The 23090-nt window shown below is 44.1% G+C and overlaps 2 protein-coding genes across 2 annotated transcripts in view; both read right to left on the bottom strand.

Moving 5' to 3' along the window:
- Positions 1-15450, bottom strand: part of LOC310773504 (oxysterol-binding protein-related protein 11-like) — a 30482-nt gene extending 15032 nt beyond the window's left edge. The window contains exons 1-9 of the mRNA XM_083633399.1: positions 15109-15450; positions 14663-14731; positions 14272-14447; positions 13243-13322; positions 11550-11732; positions 8628-8826; positions 6759-6898; positions 5413-5553; positions 194-653 (exon numbers count right to left, since the gene is read on the bottom strand). Coding sequence (XP_083489525.1) covers positions 194-653; positions 5413-5553; positions 6759-6898; positions 8628-8826; positions 11550-11732; positions 13243-13322; positions 14272-14447; positions 14663-14731; positions 15109-15227 — 1567 coding nt within the window. The 5' untranslated portion in view covers positions 15228-15450. The remainder of the gene's footprint in view (positions 1-193; positions 654-5412; positions 5554-6758; positions 6899-8627; positions 8827-11549; positions 11733-13242; positions 13323-14271; positions 14448-14662; positions 14732-15108) is intronic.
- A 2681-nt stretch (positions 15451-18131) lies between these two features.
- Positions 18132-23026, bottom strand: LOC310773615 (actin, cytoplasmic 2-like; the record flags this gene model as incomplete). The annotated part of the gene is made up of 7 exons (XM_083633537.1): positions 22897-23026; positions 20979-21103; positions 20214-20453; positions 19182-19434; positions 18800-18991; positions 18515-18696; positions 18132-18275 (listed from the first exon to the last, which is right to left on the bottom strand). The coding sequence occupies exons 2-7, from the start codon at positions 21099-21101 to the stop codon at positions 18132-18134; spliced, it is 1134 nt and encodes a 377-aa protein (XP_083489663.1). The 5' UTR covers positions 21102-21103; positions 22897-23026.
- Positions 23027-23090: the final 64 nt, after the last annotated feature.

Raw genomic sequence — 23090 nt, 5'->3', positions numbered from 1 at the left:
GTGGTCACGCTTAAAATGCAACACTTTTTTTTATCGTAGGGTTTCTTATGCTTTACCCAGCATAAGAACTTTCTTAGTCATTTGCGTCAATCACAGGTCACCGAATCCACTTGACTTGTCCAAGTGTAAAGTAAGGCGAGTAACGCTTGCTGTCACAACATACTTGCATAAAAGCTATTGCTGGCAGGCTTACCTTCCCCTATCATGGACACTCCAATGGACATTCCCATGAACTTGCTCTTGGTCCACACGTGCGTGTTGACACACATCGACTTCTCCTGGCATTCGGCGTAGAAGCCGGACACGGGGGGGTGGTGGGACACCTGCTCCGCAACAAAGCGCAATTGGTGGCAGTCCTGGCGAGCGCCGGGGGTGGGGCTCCCCTGCGCCGGCTCCCCGGTGGCCTCCGGTGTCTTGGGGACCCTCCAGGAGCATTGGAAGGTCTCGCCGATGATGGGGTTGTAGGGCTTCTTGGCAATGGAGCCCTTGCGGCCCTCGTGGAAAGAGGTGAGGTAGTACTCCACGAAGCGCACCATGCGCTCCTCGGGGCTGCTGCCGTCGGTGATGGCCAAGAAGAGGTCCGGGTGGGACATGAAGTCAGCGTACATCTCCAGCAGAGAGCGCTTCTCCAGGATGAAGGTGGGAAGGACCACCTGGACAGAAAGAGATGATGTCAGACTTTGATCACTTCATTTGGGAGTATACTGACTCTAAGGTGAAATGAGCAAAGATGTTGTTGCTCAAATATACTGAAAATATCCTGAACAAACAGGTCAGCTTGTGAGCAAACTATTGCAAAAAAAGGTGGATTCACTGCACCGATTTGGTCAAATTAGTAAAGCACGAAAAGACAAGATTTTTTGACTTGATGTGATTAATCATGAAAACATCAGGGAACAAGTTAAAACAAAAGGCATCCATCAGTGTAAAGTGTATTTCCACAATTCAATTCAGGACATACCCAAAATTAACCAACTGTTTTTCAGTGTTTGGATATTTATCGACAAGCTAAAGGTGTGGTCTTATATTTCAACAATTAATTCAAAACATAAATTCAGCAGGTTTTATTGTTTGCATTTAGAAATAGTGTTCATGTCTGTACTGTACATCTGCTTGAAAATTGTCAAAATATAGCGCTAAGTTAACCTATCATCAAGATCAATAGTTGTGCTTAATAACAGTGATCGCAAGAACTGGCAAAATAATTTTGGATTGTTAAATAATTGTGCAGCCCTATTTTTATCCATTGTATTTGTGTTGCACCATCACATGGTTTGCCATCAGTAAATGGAGCAGCTGGCAACCATGACGTGAGCTGCACATGGCCCCGGGATCACATGACCCCGGGATCACGGTCTCTGCTAGATCTCCATCTAAGGATTTAAGCCAATGATGCCTAACTGATAAATCAAACAGAAACCCAAGAGGAAGATATCCAAGTACAAACTGACATTGAAGATAGAGTGTCCAGGCCTTGAGTGCCGAGTCTCCATCTTTGAGCTTGTTGTTTGTGTGTGCGTCAAGGACTAGTAATTAAGAGTAATTAAGAGGGAGTAGAAGTGATTACTTCGGTCTGTAGGGTCATTACAAATCAGACTTAAAAAAAGGGACCTAGCAAATGATCCCTGACCCAAGACGGGTTCATTACAAAGGAAAATAGCAGTGTTGTTTACTTTGTGGCCCTTTTCCTTCATCCAGGGTTACTACATATTTTATCCCCTTTTAGAAAGGTCCTGCACTTTTTCAAGACCTTAATCTCTAGACTGCATTTGAGGTGTTTGGTTGGATTTCAAAATGGCGTTTGATGATATTGGCTGGGCGATGTACTAGGCCACCTCACTCTACAGCTGAAAAGTATTCCTCACCACAACAAGTATCACAGTATGTCAAATGATGCTGGCTCAACTACAACCCAGTTCAACACCCATGGATTTCATAAGATTTTGATCCAGATCTCTTTAATGCATCTGGATGAACTGCATTTATATAGTGCTTTTACAAAGCGCTTTACAAAGTGCCTACATTCACCCATCCATACACCGATGGCGGCAAGCTACCACGCAGCTGCTGCAACCATCGGGAGCAATTTAGGGTTCCGTATCTTGCCCATGGACACTTCGACATGTGAGACTGGAGGAGCCGCGGATCGAACCACCGACCTCTTTTATCCAGAGGGATTAGTGGTCATGACAATTCCTATATGGGCCAGAGGTCACCACAACAAGAAGTGTAGTTTACTAAACAGTGGATATCAAATTCAAAGTGTGTCGCCCCTACTCCTGATTGGCTGCTAGGCCGGTCTGTCTTGGTGTGTTGCTACCGTCTTGCAGGTGCCTAGTAGGTGGAGCCGGGTTGTGGGTGTTAACTGGGAACAACTGGCCCAGTGGCCTATATAACAGCCTCGTGAGAGCCTCGTAGGAGACGAACATACTCCAGGAATACTGTGCTAACTGATTGTCTCACCCCATAGCATTGTGAGTATGTTTAGTTGTTTTGTCTTGGTCGGATTAATAAATGATTTATATTTCTTTAACTCTCCATATCTCTACAACTACTACTGCTTTCAGTTCCAACACCAACTAGTAGGGTTGTAACCTTGCTTGCAAGATGGATAACCTCGCGAGATCAAAAGAGATTCTCTCGACGTAATCCATCTTGTCATGCACAGGCAGTTAAGATGATTGGCCGAACCATGCCGGCTCGACGAATCAGCGGCAGCCTTAGGCTCGTCTGGGCAAGTAGTGGGTACATGGTCTTTGTAGTTCTTTTCACTCGTCAACATGGCTGCCGCCGCGGAAGTGACAGGCAGTCTGAATGAAATTGAATGTAACGTTCCCAATAGAGCTGTCACGATTCCTCGAGTACCTCGAATAACTCGAATAATTAAAATGATCGAGGCCAAAATGATTCGCCTCGACACGGCATTTAGAGATTAGAGACTGTTTCTCACGGACGCTTACTGGTGTGGCACAGCGCTCTTCCGGTGTAAACACGCGAGGACACATGATCGCAGACAGACCAGAGAGCAGCTACTGTATAGCGAGCGGACCCCGCAAAATGGAACGAGGCGGCGGAGAAAGCAGACAGGAGGAGCCGGGAAGGGAAGAACCAGGGCCGAAAAAGCGACCGAAACTGTCTAAAGTGTGGGATCATTTCACGCTGAAAAAGGACACGAACTCAGTGGTGTGCAAGTACTGTAACGATACTTGCATATCACAACAGTACCTCGTCAATGCTTCAGCACCTGAACCGTAAACATCCAGTCTACGCATCCACCAGTGCATCTACGTCGAGCGGAGCAAGGTAACGTAACGTTAACTATACACAACGCTAATGTAAATGTATGCTAATGATTGCTACTTGATATTAAGACTAGTAGTAGTTGTGCTGCTGGCTTGCCACGTTGCCAATATGACTATTAGTAACTGCATTCACGCTGCATTTTTTTGATGTGGCTTGCCGTTTTCTGAAATACAAATACAAAGCTCAACCTAACGTTAACCTAACGTTAGCGGCTAATTTAACAGCGTTGTGTGTGTGTGTGTGTGTGTGTGGGTGTGTGAGAGAGAAAGAGAGAGTGAGTGTGTGTGAGAGAGAAAGAGTGTGTGTGTGGAGAATGTACATTTACACACCCTAGACCGGTCGACTCTTCTCATGATGATTGCAAACAATTATTTAATTGGTGCATTTTAGGCTCCAATTATTACACCACCTGACCTGTTATCTTGCTATTCTGATATTTGTGTCAATAATAGGCAACAGCTAACCCTAACCCTAGGGTGTGTAAATGCGCATTCTCCAGTTTTGTTATGAACTTACCTAATAAATATCAATATTAATTATTATTTCACCTCTTTTTCAGCGGATCACAGCGTACTATGGACAGCTTTGTAAGGACGGGTCCATCATGTTCAAGTGAAAAGATGAATGGTGCCACTGCCAGTTCTATGCAATTTAAAAATAAAAATGTTGTTTTTTCTAAGAAAGAAACTAATGTAGTTGTTTATTTGAAGAGATTTATCTTATTTTTTGGTGTATATTTACGATAAGCCTTTGAAAACACAAAAAAGGGTTCTTATCCGATTACTCGATTAATCGATGGATTATTCGGTAGAATACTCGATTACTAAAATAATCGATAGTTGCAGCCCTAGTTCCCAATTCTATGTATTAATTTCTAAAAAACGACCCTCAACATTTGGGAAAGCTAAGCCACACAACTAGTTCATTATAATCTAACGTCATGTTTCGAAGGCGACTTTCGATGATGAGGACGGTGAGGACTCAATCAATGAATACCACGGAGATCAGGCACCTTCCTCCAGTCGCAAACGTGATGTTAGAGGCATGGCGATCTGATTGGTTGAAGTTAACACGCACCAGCGGTGATAGACAGATGGGTCATCCAATCACCTGCCAAGTAGCTTGGAAAAAGTGCCCGCCTCCGTCAGCGGGTCGGGTTACTGCATTCCCAGATCGACTGGTTTAGTGAAACGTAATGTGGAGCTAAACCGTCCATCTGGCAGCGTCAGGTTAGTAGGGTTGGGCAATGGGGTTGAAATCAATATCACAATAATCATACGGATTTTTCTCAAGAACAATATATATCACGATATTGTTCATGTGTGCAAAATGACATTAAATAATCAAATTAATGTTCATCTTATTGAACCAAATGATAATGTGATTATATCTATCAAACATGATATTCGGTGTTTCCCCTACCATTGCCTTGGATGGGGGGGACCCCTCCCCCCTGTAAGAATCAAATAAATATGTGTATTTGTTAGGGCAGACCAAACAGACAAGACTCCAATCCAAATGTCCCCCCTCTGGAGTTGTGGACTGAGCCCTCGTGGACTTCAGTTGTACTTACCAGTGATGTTATATAAGCTGCTGCTAGACAGGGCTGGTTGCACAAAGCACCCTTAAGTTAATTTTCCTTAAAGTCCGGGTTAAGGTGTCCATAAAATAAAGTCGGTTGCACAAAACACCCTTAAGTATTTTCCTGTTTCCTTAGAATGTTTCACCTTAAAGAGAAGACTTAACGGTGTTTTGTGCAACCGATTTTATTTGATGGAAACCTTAACTCGGACTTTAGGGAAAATTTTAACTTAAGATGTTTTGTGCAACTGGCCCCAGGCCTTTATTTCTATACAACATATAGGCTATACACACATTCAAATACAGAAATGTTTGTAAATAAGGACCCCACTATGGCTAAATTGAGCATTTCTTACATCACCCGTGAAGTGCAAGTGTAGTGAAGTATGACATTTGGATTGAGGCAGAGAAGTGAGCCGAAGGTATCAGCCTACATACCTGTGTACAGTATCCTGACACACATCCATTACTAGGTGCTTTTTAGGCAGCTTGTTTTGCTGCTCGGCAGTTAGGTGGAACTGGACCTACCCGCGTGAGGTCCATACCCAGCTTGAGCTGGGACAGCAGGTGTAGGATGACACTCCGCTCCTCCTCCACCGCGCCAAGCTCCTCCTCCTTCTCTGTGAAGCCATCCTCCAGCTCATCCTCCGAATCGATGTCATCTTGCTCCTGATGTGTGTGTGTGTGGGGATGGGAGGGGGGACGCTGTGATTAATTAAACAACCTCGCTGGACGACTTGGGAGAGGTGGATAGTAAGTGGCTCGAGTTTATGTTCTTGCACATGTCCTAAAAAAAACAGTGTGCAGGATTGACTGAATTTGAGTATGATGCTATGATGAATGTTGTATTTGATTTATGGACCAAAGATTACCTGCAGCTCTAAAACACCTTGTGAAATCAATTTTGGACACCCTTCACAATTAATCGTAGAACATTTGGAAATTGCAGAGGTTCATACTGCGATTTTTGTTTTTATTAATTGCTCAGCTCCAATTGTTACAATGACCCACTTGAAAATCTGAAAAATGTTTGCGGCCCACATCCGAGGCTAAACCGTGTAGAGGCCAAATAATGCCTTCTCAGAGCACTTTTTATTTTAACAATAAAAGGAGCTGTCCATCAGCACCACACAGACATCAGAAACCAAAAGTGAGGGGAGTCTGCAATAGGCTAATTAAAACATAATTGATTAAAAATTAAATAATGGTATCATTCAACGATGGAGAAGTGCATTCTCATATCTATATATCTATATCTATATCTATATATAGATATAGATATATAGATATAGATATATATAGATATAAATTGGGCAATGTGGGCTCTGTTTGTTCTCTGTTAAAATTTTTGTGGCAGCCACAGCTATGCCGTTTTACGTACGATTGGGCTGAAACTTTAACTGTAAAGAGCACCCATGTGGGTGTAAAAACTTGACTTGAGTCACATCAATTCCGTGATAAATAACATGTAGGTTCCAATAACAAGTCCACTAGGTCAGTGGTTCCCAAACTGGGGTAGGCATACCACGAGGGATACATGCAGGTACTACAGGGGGTACTTGAGAGAAAGGGGAAAATAGACAAATTTAAGAATAAATCACGAAAATAAATCAAATCTGCTCAGGAGGCACTAATTGCAACTCTTTCATTCCATTTTGGTAATAATCTTCAAAAGGTGGTGGGTTATCATCATTATCATATGTGCATCATATGCTATAGTTTTCTCTTGCAGTTCTCTAAGCAGAATGTTGCAGTCGGGTAAAGGGGGTACTTGGATTCAGAAATGGGAAAGGGGCTACTGAACCACTGCACTAGGTGAACTGCCCAAGACACACGTTAGCTGCTCCGTGGGGAGGTCTTTCCCTCGGCCTTACCCCAGAAAAGCTGCAGGACTCTGAGGTGCTGAGCTCCAGGCCGGTGCCCTCCAGCGCGCCCTCCCCCGGGTCCAGGCTGTTGGTGCTGCCGTTCTTCAGGATGTGGGGCAGCTTGGGCTCCAGCCACTCGATGGTGGGTCCTGCGTCAGAGGAGGAGCGCGACATGGCGGCGGGTTTAGAGCTTCTCATGGTGCTGTCCCCCCCCTCCACACACACCCGCACTCAGCCAACCATTCACCACACACCACCCCACCGCTGCTGGGCTGCTGGCTGGACAGAACCATTCACCACACCACCCCACCGCTGCTGGGCTGCTGGCTGGACAGAACCATTCACCACACCACCCCACCGCTGCTGGGCTGCTGGCTGGACAGATGCCTATTCCCTAGACAGACTCTCTAGACCACAGGGGTGTAACGCAACACCTGTGACAAGGGGAGTATCAGGATACATTGGCCCCACCGACAGGAAGCATCCTCGCCTTCTGATTGGATAAACCCTCTCCGTGCGGCGTGGGCATTTTATGTTTTGGAGTGGGCAGATCTCATTCAAATTTGCCTCGCACGTCGCCTGACGACTTAATCCGATTGGCTGCCGTGCCGTCTGGCCTAATGAAATATACATGGAGTAACGAGATCTTCCTCGTTAAAGTGGGACATCACATTAGCTGGCCTTTTCCCCCCCCATCTCAAACCATCCCACATAGAGAGGGTCAAGATATCAGTCTGTCAAACATTTGATATTGGTTGCTCTTTAACACTGTACTTTATGTGAAGGCAAAGTAGTGCTGCACCCTGTCCTGACAGTGTTGCCGATGGATACTTCACCTATATGAGATCTAATTACCTTGGAGACGGGTGGTAAGAATACGCTATGGTTCTCCATCAATAATGCAGAATAATTCCACCGTCCGTCCGTCCAGCCAACGCAAGACCGTCCCGTCTAGATTGGGGACAGGCCTGCATGTGCACGACCATGATTTGCATAAAGCACTGCATGCGGCCCCAGGCAACAGATGAATGGAATACCTCTGTGTTACACGAGGACAGACTCACTACCTAACATAAAGTAGTTAAGGGGGGAATTAATTAGAAAAAATATTAGATAAGATAGCGGTGGGCAATAAGGCAAAAATATATTTAAAAAAAAGAATTCAAGCAGGATCTCGATCCACGATCTTATCACCATGTTGGTTAAAGACTATTTTGCAAGTTACTGAACAGTACAACTAGGGCTGGGATATGGACCAAAAATCATATCTGTATTTTTAGGCGGAATGGCAATACATATAAATGTAATATATGTTCAGTTGTAAGTCAAAGCCACATGTGAGACGTCACAAGAACTTTTATTAAACAAGACTGATCCAAATAAAATGCAAAGATAGGGTTTCCTTCCCTGACTATTGGCTTTTCACAAAATATTTACACAATGAGATTTCAATTCAATTTTTCAATTTTAATCATCAGTGATGTGTATATAATGACTAAGTGGGTAAAGGCAAATAATAGAACAGCTAGAACAGTCTGGTAAGTTCAGAAAACCACACCACTGTATTGCAGTCTTTAAGACAACGCTATCCAAAATCGAAGACGATATCCAGTCTCATATCATGATCTTGATATAATATTGCTATATTGCCCAGCCCTAAGATAAGATCAGATACAAAAAAAAAGAATTTTTGCACTTCAAACGAATGCCCAATGTTAACAAGATTGCTCTTCTTTAACCTCCGTTTTACCAAAAGATTGTTTGCTATGGATACAAGAACAAACAGATAGGAGTTTAACCCGTGCATGTACAGAACAGACAAATAATTACCATCTAGACATTGATACACACAAACACACTCTTCGACCCTCCACTCACCTCCCAGGGAGCCTCTCTGGCGGGCCACCTGCTGCAGGTGCAGGATGTGCAGGCAGTCGTTGAGGCAGGTCATGGTGGCCATGGAAGTGGCCTTGAGCATCAGCAGGTCCTGGTCGAGGGGGGAGAGGCCCGGGGCTGCGGGCAGGCCCTCGATGCTCTGGATCAGGTCTCTGTGCTGGCCCTGGGCCTGGCTCATCATCTGGGGGGGGTATCAACAATCACCACTGTTTCATTCAATTGAACCCGGGTCTCTGCGGTGGACAGTGGTAGGCGAGTGCTTTTGCCTCTATACTACCCAGACGCCCTCCTTTCTATTCTTTGAAACTACAGTAACTACAGTTATTCATATCTGTTCTAGGATGTAACCCTTATCTAACACCAATGTGAACTGACAGCCATGTTGAAAAGACATGTGTGCAATGACAAAAGATGCCACATTTGGTTTTGTCACATTTGGTTTTGTGCCTGCACTTATTGTTTGTAACACGTCAGTTAAGGTATGCGCATATTTCACGCATATTTCACTTTCTTTCCATTGCCGTGTCTTGTAAAATGATTGCAATTTCTGGGGTGAATGCCATAAGATTTACTCATCGTCACAGCAATGGTGACAGTTTAGTGTTGTTGATGTTGTTGTTGGTGGTAGTGTAGTTCTCTCGGCAGCATGCCTTGGGACCTGATATCCTACTATGTCTATACCCTATCAGATGTCACCATGTGGGAAACAACAGAAGTGGGGGGAGGCAAATCCATGCAGATTGTTGCTGTTCACACAGATTAGAAAACATAAGATCTGTGTCACTTATGAAGGAAGTGTCAGCTTAGATTTTTGACTCCTGTGGTATCCAAGTTGCAAAAGGTGACCACAATCCATAGAGATAAAGTAACATGAAAGCAGAATGCTGAATCAGGCTCACAGCTGAACTGGGTCACTGTATCTTCCTAAAGTGAAGGAAAAGACAACAGCACTCTCTTGTGGACAATTTGCATCACCAAAATAAGTGAAGGTGAACGTGAGAGGAAAAGGCCGGACACATATGAAAGAAATCCCTTTTACGAACTAGATTATATCCAAACATTTGAAATGTCTCATTGCAAGTCTTGTGGGAATGTTACTTGTTCTTCTTATAAAGCGCTTTTAGTGACTGGATTATAAAGATGCCATGACACTTCATTGAGCGTAACCCAAAACTGTATATTAAAACTTCAAATTTAAAAATGTGTCTGAGTTACATTTTCCTGCTCATTCTCCTCTCCTCACATCATGATGCCTTACCATCACACTTATGGGTGCAATGTGACTGGATTGGATTCAGATTCAGGCAATGCAGAATTCACAAGGCAGAGTACTGCAAGTTTCCATCCTGTAGCAATATCGATTTAGAAACAGCAATGTGTTCTGCGCAGGATCCGTTTTCTTCCTTTACTGAAAACCCAAACAGCAGCACACTTAAAAATGGATAGGACGTCCTCAGTTTCACTTTTGCCTGAGTCCATCTTGTTTCCGACTACGTCTCTTCATAGTAGTGAGTGACTTTTGTTACACCCCTAATAAGTAGGGATGGGTATCATTTCATATTTTGCAAAAATGATACTTTTATAACGGTACCGGTGCCTGACACAGTACTTTTTATTTAAAGGGGCTGTAAAGAGGATTTCAAACGATAATGTTATGTGTTATGCCCTATAATGTTAGTGAATGTGTGTGCGGTGCTGGTTTCGGAGCACCGGAGGGTGGATATTTCACTCAGCAGCTCAGGCATGGCACCTAAATGAGGTACCTAAATCTGCAATTGCAATTCGGTACGGGTAGTATCGGTTGTGAAATTACCGGTACCAAATTGGTACCGGGTTTCGGTACCCAACCCTACTAATAAGTGAGTGAGCAAGTTTTAATTTAATGATCTGTTCCTGTTTCTATTCCAAATCATAAAATAACATTCACAACGGTTAGGGTGGCAAATTTCCATGACACATTTACACAAATTATTTAAGAAATTCTTATAATAAAAGAAAATCTTGGCAGATCAGCGTATTAGTTTACCAGTCCTTGGCATAAGAGCCAAAAATGAAATTTCAAACACTGGTCTTGACATGACGCGATACTGGGGGCAAGAGAGCAACACAGCTGATTCTTAAGGCCCAATTATACTCTACGTTAAAGACGGAGACAGTCCGTCTTCTGAAAGCTTACGGATATGCATGAAACGGACCAGAACCACATACACACTCATACATTTGACTCTCTACTGCCCAATGGTGGATGTATTGTTTAACAGGATACCAACATGAAAGACGCATGGAATTATGTGAGACCGTTTGAAACGGGCGCATTTATTTTTGTATGAAAACGGGAGTATAAATGAGCCTTTAGGGGGTAAAATGAATGAAAACTCCTAACCAGGGGCATAGTGGGAAAACTCAAGTAAACTCAGCTTGTCCACCTCTTGGAAATGAGGCTGAGAGTTTTCTCACCTATTTTCAGATAGGGCTGTGCAATTAATCAGATTTTATTCTCAATTACAATTTTGGCTTCCCACAATTATGAAAAGAAGATAATTGAGATATAAAACAAGTATTTTCTTTAAATAATATTTATTTTAGTTATCCTAGGCTATTATATTTTTTTACTTTTATTTTCATTTTTTTCTGTTTTTCGGTTCAATTATATTTAAATTTCTAAGGAATACAGTATTAAAAACACATTATTTTCCAAAGTTCAATAAATGCATGATGTTGCCAAAGTCAATGAGTAATTGCGTTAAATAATCGTGATCTCAATATCAGTCAAAATAACCGTGAATATGATTTTTGCCATAATCGAGCAGCCCTATTTTCAGATCTCAACTGTATCAATAAATGTGGGGAAACAATGTGGTAACCTGCTCCTAACACGCCGGTGGTGTGGTGCTGTTACAGTACCTCTCTGGCTTCCAGCAGGTGGTCTGGCAGCAGAGACCTCTTGCTGGAGTAGAGTGAGGAGCCTTTGTGGAGCTGTGTCACGTTGAAGCTGGTGTACTGGCTGGGCCGGCGCTGCGACACCGGGGGGCTGCCGCTGCCCTGGGACACCATGGAGTAGCTGCGTGACTTGGGCGGGGGATTACTCTGCAACAAGTAGAACATTTTACAATATTGTAGGAATGACTATTGGTGCTTTCACAAAATATTTACACAATGAGATTTTTGGTAAATAATCAGAAGCAATGTCACTGTGGTTATAATGACTAAGTGGGTAAAGGCAAATAACAGACAGCTAGAACAGTCTGGTAAGTTCAAAAAATGACATCACTTTACTGTAAGGCAGCCTTTAAAACCAGGAAAAGACACCACTTATGCCATATCATATATATTACGATATCCAAAATCTAAGATGATATTTAGTCTCATATCACGATATCAATTATTGCGCAGCCCTACATTTTAGTTTAAAAAAAATCCAAGTATCCATTAACTCTCCTTTCATGAAACTCAACACGCCTCAATTTATGCCCAAGCTGTGTCTTTAGGCATAAGTAAAGACAGTGGTGGGAGACTGAGGGACAGAGGGTTCTTATGTGGGATCAGCCTATTTCAATCCACAGTGCAAAAAATATGAATTGCAGTGAAGCAAATGTTACAGTCAAGCTGCTATGTTCAGTGCATATATCAAGTATAAACCAGCCGCTGTCTCGCCTTCCTTTGCCAGCTCTGTGTTTTGAATCTGCATGGATCCTAATAGGTTGTGGACAGCAAAACAGTGTATGTAGATCAATACCAATAGTAGTGATTACTCTGCATTCAGGCGGGCTAAAATCTGATACTGGATTACATAAACATTCATATTTTACAGCTCAACACATTTTTTCACTGCTGCTGGCTTCAGCTGCTGTGGAATGTGAGGAAGGAAGACAGGAAACTCGAGACCGTGAAGCGGACATCCGCTCTGTTGCCAATTAATGCCAAATCACATTCGCTGTGTGATTGACAGATGTGATCGTCAGCATCACACACAAAGCGTAATATACACTATTATAGCAATAAGACCCGAAAGGTGTTACAAGAGATGACTACCGTTACCAGCGCAATGTGTACCTACTGAAATTTAGGCTGCACACATAACAATATAAAATCAGGAGAAAAAACAAACGAACATGCTTTTGGTCGATCAATTTGTAAGGTCACTCACGCGCCACGCGAGGCCTAAAGTCATGTTATAGCAGTCGGACGCACTTAGTGACAAGCAAGACAACAGTAAAACGAACAGGTTTTTGGATTGAGTTTGGCGTCACTGGGCATAACCCATAAGAGAGCGAGCCCCGTACCCCCAGCAAAAACACCAGAAGTAACTCCAGAGTGACCCTTCGTATTGGCTGATAACCGTCCGTCCGTGACCTAAGTCCCCTCCCCCCGGGTCCATAAGCGAGCGAGAAAGAGGGCACGCGAGGTCAAGAATGAATGGCGTAAAGCTGCCGCAACATCATCAACGTTAAACTAAAATGTTCAAACACTTCTACAGACGGTTTCAGCGTGACTTGTACTAAACCTGCAACACTTACTTCAACACCTGGGTGTGATTTTTCCTTCATGGTTATTGGTTGGGACAGAATGCACAAGCTCACCGAGCACAGTGTCTTACCTTCCCCATGGCCTCTGTGTGGTGCTGTGTGCAGATCTGCAGTCTGCTCACCCAGTGCTGCCTCTCTTTGGCATCGGTGGCTAAGACACACAAACAGAAAATAATCAAAACAATAATGAAACCTCTATTGTTCCTCCAGGCAAAGCGTGCTCAGCATCAATTGCTCTGTGCTCGTCGAGTAGCAGATAATGGAAAACATCCAGATCAATACGGCCTTGATGGATAATGACGACAGTCGGCTCGGAGTTAGAAAGGAGGAACGGTAAGATGACCAGCTTGATTGCCGGGATTGAGAGCTCAGACAGCAACGGGGCGAGGCTCTGGACGGCTGAACCAGAACCAGCAAACCTGATACGATAAGTGGTCCGGGTGATGAACCGGTACCACGCAGAATTGACTTCCTTGTGGTATAAATAGACTTGGAATGCCACGCTGAACTGACAACCGTAAACGATGCTACACCCCCGCTGTCCCCTTGAGAAAAGCACTTAGGCTAACCATCATACACATGTATTTAATTGCGTTGTCAATCAATGCGATGATTCCTATTTGTCTTTTAACACGATGCCACATACAAATGGGGCTGGGGCGATAGAGTTGAAAACCAGTATGCAAAATCACATTAAATAATCAAATGAATGGTAATGGTAATTAATGGTAATGTTAGGTGTGATGTCAAACAAAACTCAAATGTAATAAGTAATACTCTTATATCTCACACACACAATTATTTTGTCAGTTTTAAAATCAAATGTGTTTGTTATCATCAATTTAGACAACAGAATTGTGCGTCAACATCATCCCCAAATCACTATCATCACGGTATGATTCCACTGAAAGATGATAAATGATCACATTACAAGATTACATCCAAAGACACAAGAATGAGCAGTCCTATCGTTTGTGCCCACCCCAGCCTGCCATAAAGCCAAATAACCAAAGATCCTCTAGAAACACAGAGGTGACGTCAAATGTCCGTGTGTGTGCGTGTGTGTGTGGGTGGGGGGTGACAGTCAGGTAGGTACACACCCCTAAGCTTGTACTGCTCCCCACTGATGGCATTGACAGTGAAGGTGTGGGAGTCCTCGTCGCTGGGGGAGATGACGGCCCCGGCCAGGGGGAGCGTGCCGCGGGGCTTCTGGGGCCGCGACTGCTCGTTCACAAAGTACTCCAGCAGACCCGCCTCGTTGTTTAAGACAAAGAATCTGCACGGTGTCAGCAGGAAAGCAGAGGAGAGCGCAAAATTAACACTAGCCATCATGCTGATTATGTTTATACTCTACCAAGGGAGGCTGTAATGTATTCTAAAAAATACATGTGGTTGACAAAACAGTGAGAGTAGCTGGTGAATTTTGGGACATCTGCCACCGGCCCACTTGACAAAACATTTTTAATATACTACTATGTATGGACAACTCACCTGTACTGCCATCCTGTCACCAGATTTGTGTATTTCATTAGGTAGCCATCAATATTCTCCATGTGGTCACTGGATTGATGAGTGATTAGGCAAGAGGTGGGGAGAAAACACACCCAAAAACAAACACACACACACACACACACACACACACACACAATAAGTCACAAGTGAATCAAATACCACTCGTTTCACCTCAACTAATTTAATTAGAAACAGAAGGTTGTTGACAATTTACGGCACGAAATCTAATTTGATTATTAATTATTTGTGAATATGGGAAATAAGTAACCCAGCCAGAGGAAGTCTACAAACACAATGACACATACTGTTAGATAACAAGGACAGGTAACGCTAGTTAACTGGCCAAGTGAACAGAACGTCTTGACTCAGTAAACAAGCTAACATTAGCTAATGCTTTAAAGTTAGCTTGCTAAATAACCCCCTACCTGTACTGCCAGCCTTTGGCACTTGCCCTCCCCGAGCCTGGGGTCCTCTGGGGAAACACATCCAGTTTGCCTTCGCTATCCGTGAGTCGTATAGCCGTGGTTTCCCCTTGCATAGTCATGGCATGAAGTATAGCTAGCCTATGCTAGCACTGACGTTAGCAAGCAACAACACCTTGAAGGCTGAAGCTCAAAGAAGTTAGCGACCACACAGATCTGAATAAATGGACAAGCCTCGCTTTAGGGAAAGATCTGCAGGTTCATCACTTATCCAAAAGCACCGAGCTCCCCACACACGCTGAAGCGTTAACTAATCAATGACAAACCATTTTATTCTTCTCCTAATAACACTGGGACTGGTTAGCATGCTAGCTAGCCTGCTAGTATTTACTGCTTCGGCAGGAAAACCATAGGAAAACAGTCATGTGATGCGTTCACGAGAACAGACTTCCGCGTTGTCAGAATGTGGGCGTGCTCAAAGTTGAATATCCGAGGGGGGGGGGGGACTCAATCGCCAAATAATTATATTAAATTTGGGGTTATAATGCAATGCAATGCATTATAATGCATTATGACTCAATGCAAGACAAAATGGAAATGAGGTAGCTACAATAGTTTAATTATTATATCTAAACAATTTATCCACAGATGTAGGCTAGTAGATTCAGTCTTCATGAATGAGATGATAATTTTTTTTTAAAGCACTAATGTAAAACCAACCAAACAAGCCTTGAGTCCTTACCAAAACACACAGTATTTTGATTTCTGATTAGACCTCTGACTCTTTTTTGTTATTTTTTTTATTTATAATTTGTTTAAAAAACGAATCTAGTGTAGCAATCCTTGGGCGCTTCTCGCATGAGCGCCCGGCTAGCAGGGTAATAGCGATCCGGTGTTTCGATGTATAAAGCGATCCGGTGTTTCGATGTATAAAGCGACCCGGGTTCGATACCAGGCTCACCTGTGCCATTACATTGGTGTCAGAAGTGGGATGGGATGGCCGCGTGCTCATCGGAGGTGCAGGCCTTCCGGTTGCGTGAGGGAGTGGAAGGCCGCCCGCCAGTTGCTGCACCAGCTGGTGTGGCGTGAGGAGTACGCTGGCTGAAATGCACGGGCTGCGCTTCCCACAGGGGAGGCAGGCAGTGTAGCGATCCGCTTGTATTGTAAATGACAGACTCGGTTTGATACCAGCCAAGCTGTGCCATTAAACTGTCTTGATTTTGTATGACCGTGTGGATGTGTATGACCAGTAGGCTAATGACTGTAAATGCCAGACTTTAACAGAACAATAAAAAAATGTGGAGGTGGGTGCATCAGTGTATATTCATTATTTTTGAGAGCGCTAAATATAGCTGAATCGGTTTGACCAAGTAAAACTATTTTTATAAACATTTTACGAAATATCTGGGAAAATGAATGGCAGAAGACATCCCTTGGTGTGGATGCAGAACCCAGAAGAGTGCGTGACTTTGGTACTATAGCCAAAGAACCTACATTGAAAAATCTGTCACTTTTAGTAGGCTACTTACAGTAATTTAAGGGATTACAATTTCCAAAACAGCAATTATGTTAGTTACTAATCTAAGTAAACTGCGAAGTTGCATTACTTTCCCCAACACTATCTGGTAGGCTACAGCACTGAAATTAAGTGTCTGAAAAGGTCTGGCTATGTGAGGTCTGGATGCGAGACTATACTGCATTGCCAGAACGTGACTAGATTTTTATCCTAGTTAAGCACTAAAAAGTAGTATGCAGTTAGGTTGATTGTTAGTCTCGCTGGCCAGCCTCCTCTCCCTGAGGAAGGGAGAGGAGGCTGGCCAGCGAGACTAGTTGATTGTTGACTCCACCTGCAGGTTAATTATTGTTCCAATAAAGTGGATTTGTTTCTAAAAGGAGATGGCTAAACAGGTGGTAAATCACTTTTTCATTAGGAGGGGTAGCTAAGTAATGTCTAATTACTTTTGATACCAAGTAATACTTGTATTACTTTTTTTACTTTTTAAAATTCGTAGACTAATAAGTAATTACTGTGCAGATAACACACAGTGGGACATTCTATGATTATATATAGGCTACATACACATAGCCTACATCTATCTATCTATGTGTGTGTGTGTGTGTGTGTGTGTGTGTGTGTGTGTGTGTGTGTGTGTGTGTGTGTGTGTGTGTGTGTGTGTGTGTGTGGAAAATGCTGTGAAAAGTTTTGACAAGTTCCTCCCCAACCAACCTGGAGTCACACTGATGATTAACAGGCTATTGTATTGTTTTGTATGTTTTTTTAGTGTGCAATTTTTCAGTGTGTGTATTTTTTGTGTGTGTACAGTTGGTAAGAGTGCATCAGTCTAAGCTCTTATGAGAGTTTCCAGGGTGTAAAGAAACATACTCAGTTACTCAGTGATGTAATCTTGGGATAACAAAGCATATTTCCTTACACAATATTTAAGGAATGAGCTGAATCAAACGCAGAGCAGGTACAGAAGGTGGAGTCCCTCGTAAAAGCTTTGTCTTTTACATAATGACAAACTGGACCAAGTATCATTTAAGGCTGAAAGTAGAAAAACAAAACATGTCTGTTGGGCAGTGCGGGCCCACCAGGGAATAACGGCAAACAACAGCAGTAGCGTTTCAGCAGGTAGCCTTCATCAGCGTTGACGTTGATTGAGTGCTCGCTTTTTCTCTTCTTTCCACCAGGGAATAAATCTTCATAGACGCAAATAAGGTGGTGAACAAACATCTGACATTCTGGAATGACCTACACAAACACGACAATGGACATCATGTTCCTCACATGCAAAAACCCTGCCTGGGATGCTCTGGTGAGATCACTTGCTGCAGAGTATCTCCCCCATCAGGTGGCATGGTACACTTGCCATAGTGATGAGGGGGAATGGAAGAGGTGCTGGGGCTCTGCATACACCAGTGATTGTTGGTGTGCTCGGCGTCATGTATGCAGAGCCAGTCGTTTGGCTTCATAGCAGTGTGGGTTTTTTTTGGGGGGGGGGGGGGGTCTTGACAGTCTGTTTAGATTAGAAGCACTTCCTGTGGACCATGCTGGGCCCGGACTCGTCGTACTCCTCCTTGCTGATCCACATCTGCTGGAAGGTGGACAGGGAAGCCAGGATGGAACCTCCGATCCATACGGAGTACTTCCTCTCTGGGGGAGCAATGATCTGCCGGGAGGAAGATGAACAAGGCCTTGTTAAAACAAATAGCTTGTTAATAACCTTGTTAATCCATAGTAGACTCAGTCTAGCAAGTAGAGCTAGAAGCCCTGATGTTAGGGGTGGTTCTCCTGCATTAACTCAGTTTGTCCCCCAGGTGGAAGTAGATGTATATAGATATTTCCAGTACATTTTCTCTCATTGCCTTGGAGAGAGGTGGAAGTCAGAGCAAAAAGGAGGAGTGTTACCTTGATTTTCATGGTGGTGGGTGCCAGGGAGGTGATTTCTTTCTGCATGCGGTCAGCGATGCCAGCGAACATCATGGTGCCACCAGACAGCACTGTGTTGGCGTACAAGTCCTTACGGATGTCGACGTCACACTTCATGATGTTGTTGAAGGTTGCCTCATGGATACCGCCAGAATCCAAATCTATGAAGAGGTTGACATGTTAAGTTTAAGAGCTTACATTTCATTTGTTTGCATATTATACACTTTGCTCAGTTTTAGTCATATTTCTCCTAATGTGACTCACCAAGGAAGGAGGGCTGGAAGAGAGCCTCGGGACAACGGAACCTCTCATTGCCAATGGTGATGATCCGTCCGTCAGGCAGCTCATAGCTCTTCTCCAGTGATGAAGATGAGGCAGCGGTGCCCATCTCCTGCTCAAAGTCCAGTGCAACGTAACACAGCTTCTCCTTCATGTCACGCACAATCTCACGCTCAGCTGTTGACAGGAAAAGAAAACCAATCGCACCACATTTACACCTGGTTTTTAAATGCGACCTGTATCAGGATAAGTTATCTAGATATAGGTCACATTTAAAAACCAGGTGTAAATGGGGTGTCAGTAAGTTGCAATACAAACATGTTCCAACTTGCAAAATTAGCTTGTTGTAGTGAGAATGTGTGCCAACCTCTGGTGGTGAAGCTGTAGCCCCTCTCAGTCAAGAGCTTCATGAGGTAGTCTGTGAGGTCCTGGCCATTCAGGTGACCACGCCACCTCAAGATGGAGTGGGGCAGGGCGTAGCCCTGATAGATGGGCACTGATTGGGTCAAACCATCACCAGAGTCAATGACAATACCAGTGGGACGACCAGAGGCATACAGGGATAGCACAGCCTGGATGGCCACATACATGGCAGGGGTGTTGAAGGTCTCAAACATGATCTGGAGGAGAAGAATTGGTTGAGCAATTGCAAATGCATTCAACACACACACACACACACACACACACACACACACACACACACACACACACACACACACACACACACACAACTGCCCGACTCACTTCCATCACAAATTGTGACTAAGATAAGATCACAGTTGCTCGAGTGACATCACAGTTGCGCAATTACAAATGCATTCAACACACACAACTGCCCGAGTGACAGCACTTCCATCACAAAATCTTGACCGCCCTTCAATGTACCGGGCACCGACCTCCAAATCTCCCCCACACACATCTCGCCAGATGCCTGAGTAACATCACAGTCGCCCGCACACATACACACACATCTCGCCAGATGCCTGAGTAACATCACAGTCGCCCGCACACATACACACACATCTCGGGGAGTAACATCTTGTGCTCCTACACACAAAGTCGTTTATAGAAGCGGTTGCACCACTTAAAAAAGATAGTGTCCCAACAGCCTACTCTACTAGTAAACCGTTGAATCATGCAGTCAACATTGGTGGTTAGTTCTAACGCAAGCTATGCTCCAACTAGTCAGTACTGATTCATCATATTGCAGAGAGGCAAAAACCTGAAGCTTCCACAGAGATGAAAAGATCAGCTCAGGAGGACAGAGGTAACTTTAGTGTGAAGGAGCAGGGGCAAATTCAGCAGCGTGATAGACCAGCTACACAGCATCCTGTTGCTGGGCACTTTCAGGTGAACAGAATAGAAGTCCAGATACACAGAAGCCAAAAACTCTAGTTACCTGGGTCATCTTTTCCCTCTTGTACTTGGTGTTGAGGGCTGCCTCTGTGTGCAGGACAGGGTGCTCCTCAGGGGCAACTCTCAGCTCATTGTAGAAGGTATGATACCAAATCTTCTCCATGTCATCCCAGCTGGTGACATAACCGTGCTCAATGGGGTATTTCAGGGTCAGGATATCCCTCTTGCTCTGTGCCTCGTCACCGACATAAATGTCTGTCTGGCCCATACCATTCATGACACCCTAGGGAGGCAAACAGGATAGTGGTTAGATGATTAGTTGGATAGTTGGATAGTAGTTAGATGATTAGTTGGATAGATGATTAGTTGGATAGTGGTTAGATGATTAGTGAAGCACAACAAGACTAAACTCAAAATGTGCACAAGTGCAGCTAACAATTAAGCTGGTAACATGCTCCAACGTCAGCCTCAACTTGGAGCCTTGCCTTGCTGACAGCAGCTAGACCTATACTCGAATGGGGTCGCAGGGGAGTCAATTTGGTAATTTCACTAGGATTTCAATGACTAGAAGTTAGCCCAATGAGAGAATGTAGTGCATTTGGTAATAGCGTTCACTCTCTCCTGTACATATACGTCAGCTGCGTCGAGTCACATTTTCGGGGAGCTGCGCCGGCAGCCTCGCCAGCCGCGGCGTAGCTCTCTATGCATTCGGCGAGTGCTTTGACGCTGTAGCATGTTTTCTGCATTATCTTTCAGATCTTCTGCATTGACACTAGTGGTAAGAGAAGATGTGGTGGGGAAACTGTACCTGATGTCTGGGATGTCCAACAATGGAGGGGAAGACGACACGTGGAGCATCATCTCCTGCAAAGCCAGCTTTGCACGTATCGGAGCCATTGTCAACAACCAGGGCGACAATTTCATCTTCCATTTCTGAAGGGGGAAATGAAAAAGAAAATGTTTAAAACTAAAGTGTGAGGGGAGTTTATGGCATTGCAGCAGTATCCAGTTGGTTAAACCCTTATTGGGACTGGACACTGGATGTCGCAGTGGTGCTTGATCTATGCCCCCCCCCCCCCCCCCCCCCCCCAACTAAGGCCCTAGGGGCCTTAGTGTGAGTTTTTCCATTATAGCCAAACCAGGTATACTGTATCCATCAATGTTAATCGGATATTCCAGTTAAGTGTGTTTCGTTGAGGGAAATTAAATCCGGGTTGAAGCTCAGTAATATCAAGAGCCTAACCAGAGGTTTTCAAAGTGGGAGGCGGCCAGGCGGGCCTCCCCAGCGGGGCTCCAAACAGTTGGGGAGACTCAGTCACAGTGAATGGAAGTGAAAAATATGATATTAGTTATCAAAAGGAGATCACATACTGTAGAATAGCCTATAATATCTCAAAAACTATACATCACATCGCTTATATTTTGACATTCTGAGTGAGAGCAGAAGTAGCTCAAGAGTTTGATGTATATGCATGTCATGTTAAAGTTGTGTGAACTGTGGCAGTTTTTAAAATGTAAACAGAGTTAACTGGCTAGAGCAGCCAGACACTCACGCCTCGCGCCACTTGTGCTCCATAGGGTTCCATTGCTTGTTTACCAAAATGCTGCTCGGCTGATCCCTCGTATATCTTATCTCAGTGGTTGAGTGTCTGTATGGGATCAAATAATACTCACGATCCCATAGGCATCCAGGAATTGAACAGGGGTTCACCTTTTTCCAAGCTTTGTCTGGGTCTGGGGGGAGCATCCATGGGGGGAAGGCCCACACAGTCTCAGCCTTTGAAAACCACTGGCCTAAGCTCATAGTTCATATCCTTCCATCCATTTATATTCCAGTGCAAGAGTAAATTGTTCAGGACGAGCTGGGCAACTTTTCCGCCCTCCGCGTAGCTGTCCTGTCCTGTCATCTTCAGCACTACAATACCAAAGGATATATATCTAAATGCAGTGGCGAACTGTGCCTATCAGAACGGGCCTTTATAACGTAACCCACCCACCCCCACACAGGCAATAAACCCAAATGTAAAATATATATTCTACTGATCAAACCTGGTCCAAAACCGAATAACTAAAAATCATGCAATGCTGGGAATGGATCAAGTGAATGAAACCGCTTAAAAAGAATGTCCCACTCTGACACACACACACACACACACACACACACACACACACACACACACACACACACACACACACACACACACACACACACACACACACACACACACTGCCAGTCTGAGGTCTCTCTCTGTGCGAACTGCGTGCGTCTTTACGCATTGGTGAGGGCGTAAACTGGCTATTGGAAAGACTACATGCCCAAGATCTATGATGAGTTGTCTTCCACAGCCAGCTTAGGTCGCTGACTGTATCGTTACACACAATAATTACTCCACTACCTCCTCAGCTATGAAAATTACATTAGGCTAGATAAACAAATGGCTGTCACTGTCAATAACACAACCAACAATTAGCTCAATACACAGAAAGACCAGGTGAAGACTCTGAAATTAAAAGCAGAACGAACTCGACAGACTGAGGCGGGTTTGTGGAAACTAGCACGCAGTGACGTTAATATAGTAGGAGGTCTCGTGGCAAGCGAAGTGAAGCGAGACACAACAAAACCCGTGTGCGGGTCCAAAACTCCCCCTGCACACCGACATCAGCTGCCCCAGTGACACCACCAGCAATAAAATAAAATAAAATAAAATAAAATAATAATAACTTACCAATGACGTTCACAGTGGTTCACTTGAAGACAAAACCCAAATCCTCCAAAAAGCAACAAGCAACCCACAGCACAGCACAGCACCGCACAGCAGTAACTGTAGCCTAATAATAGCCTCTTGTACTCAACTGCATGTAAACTAAGGGTAAAGTTCCCAGTTGCTACCCTGGAAATGGCGAAAATATAGCTTTTTGC

Source organism: Poromitra crassiceps (genome assembly GCF_964638095.1).
Source record: "Poromitra crassiceps genome assembly, chromosome: 3".
NCBI lineage: Eukaryota > Metazoa > Chordata > Actinopteri > Beryciformes > Melamphaidae > Poromitra > Poromitra crassiceps.
Note: the sequence above shows the minus strand (reverse complement) of the source record. Positions and strands in the feature narration are given on the sequence as shown.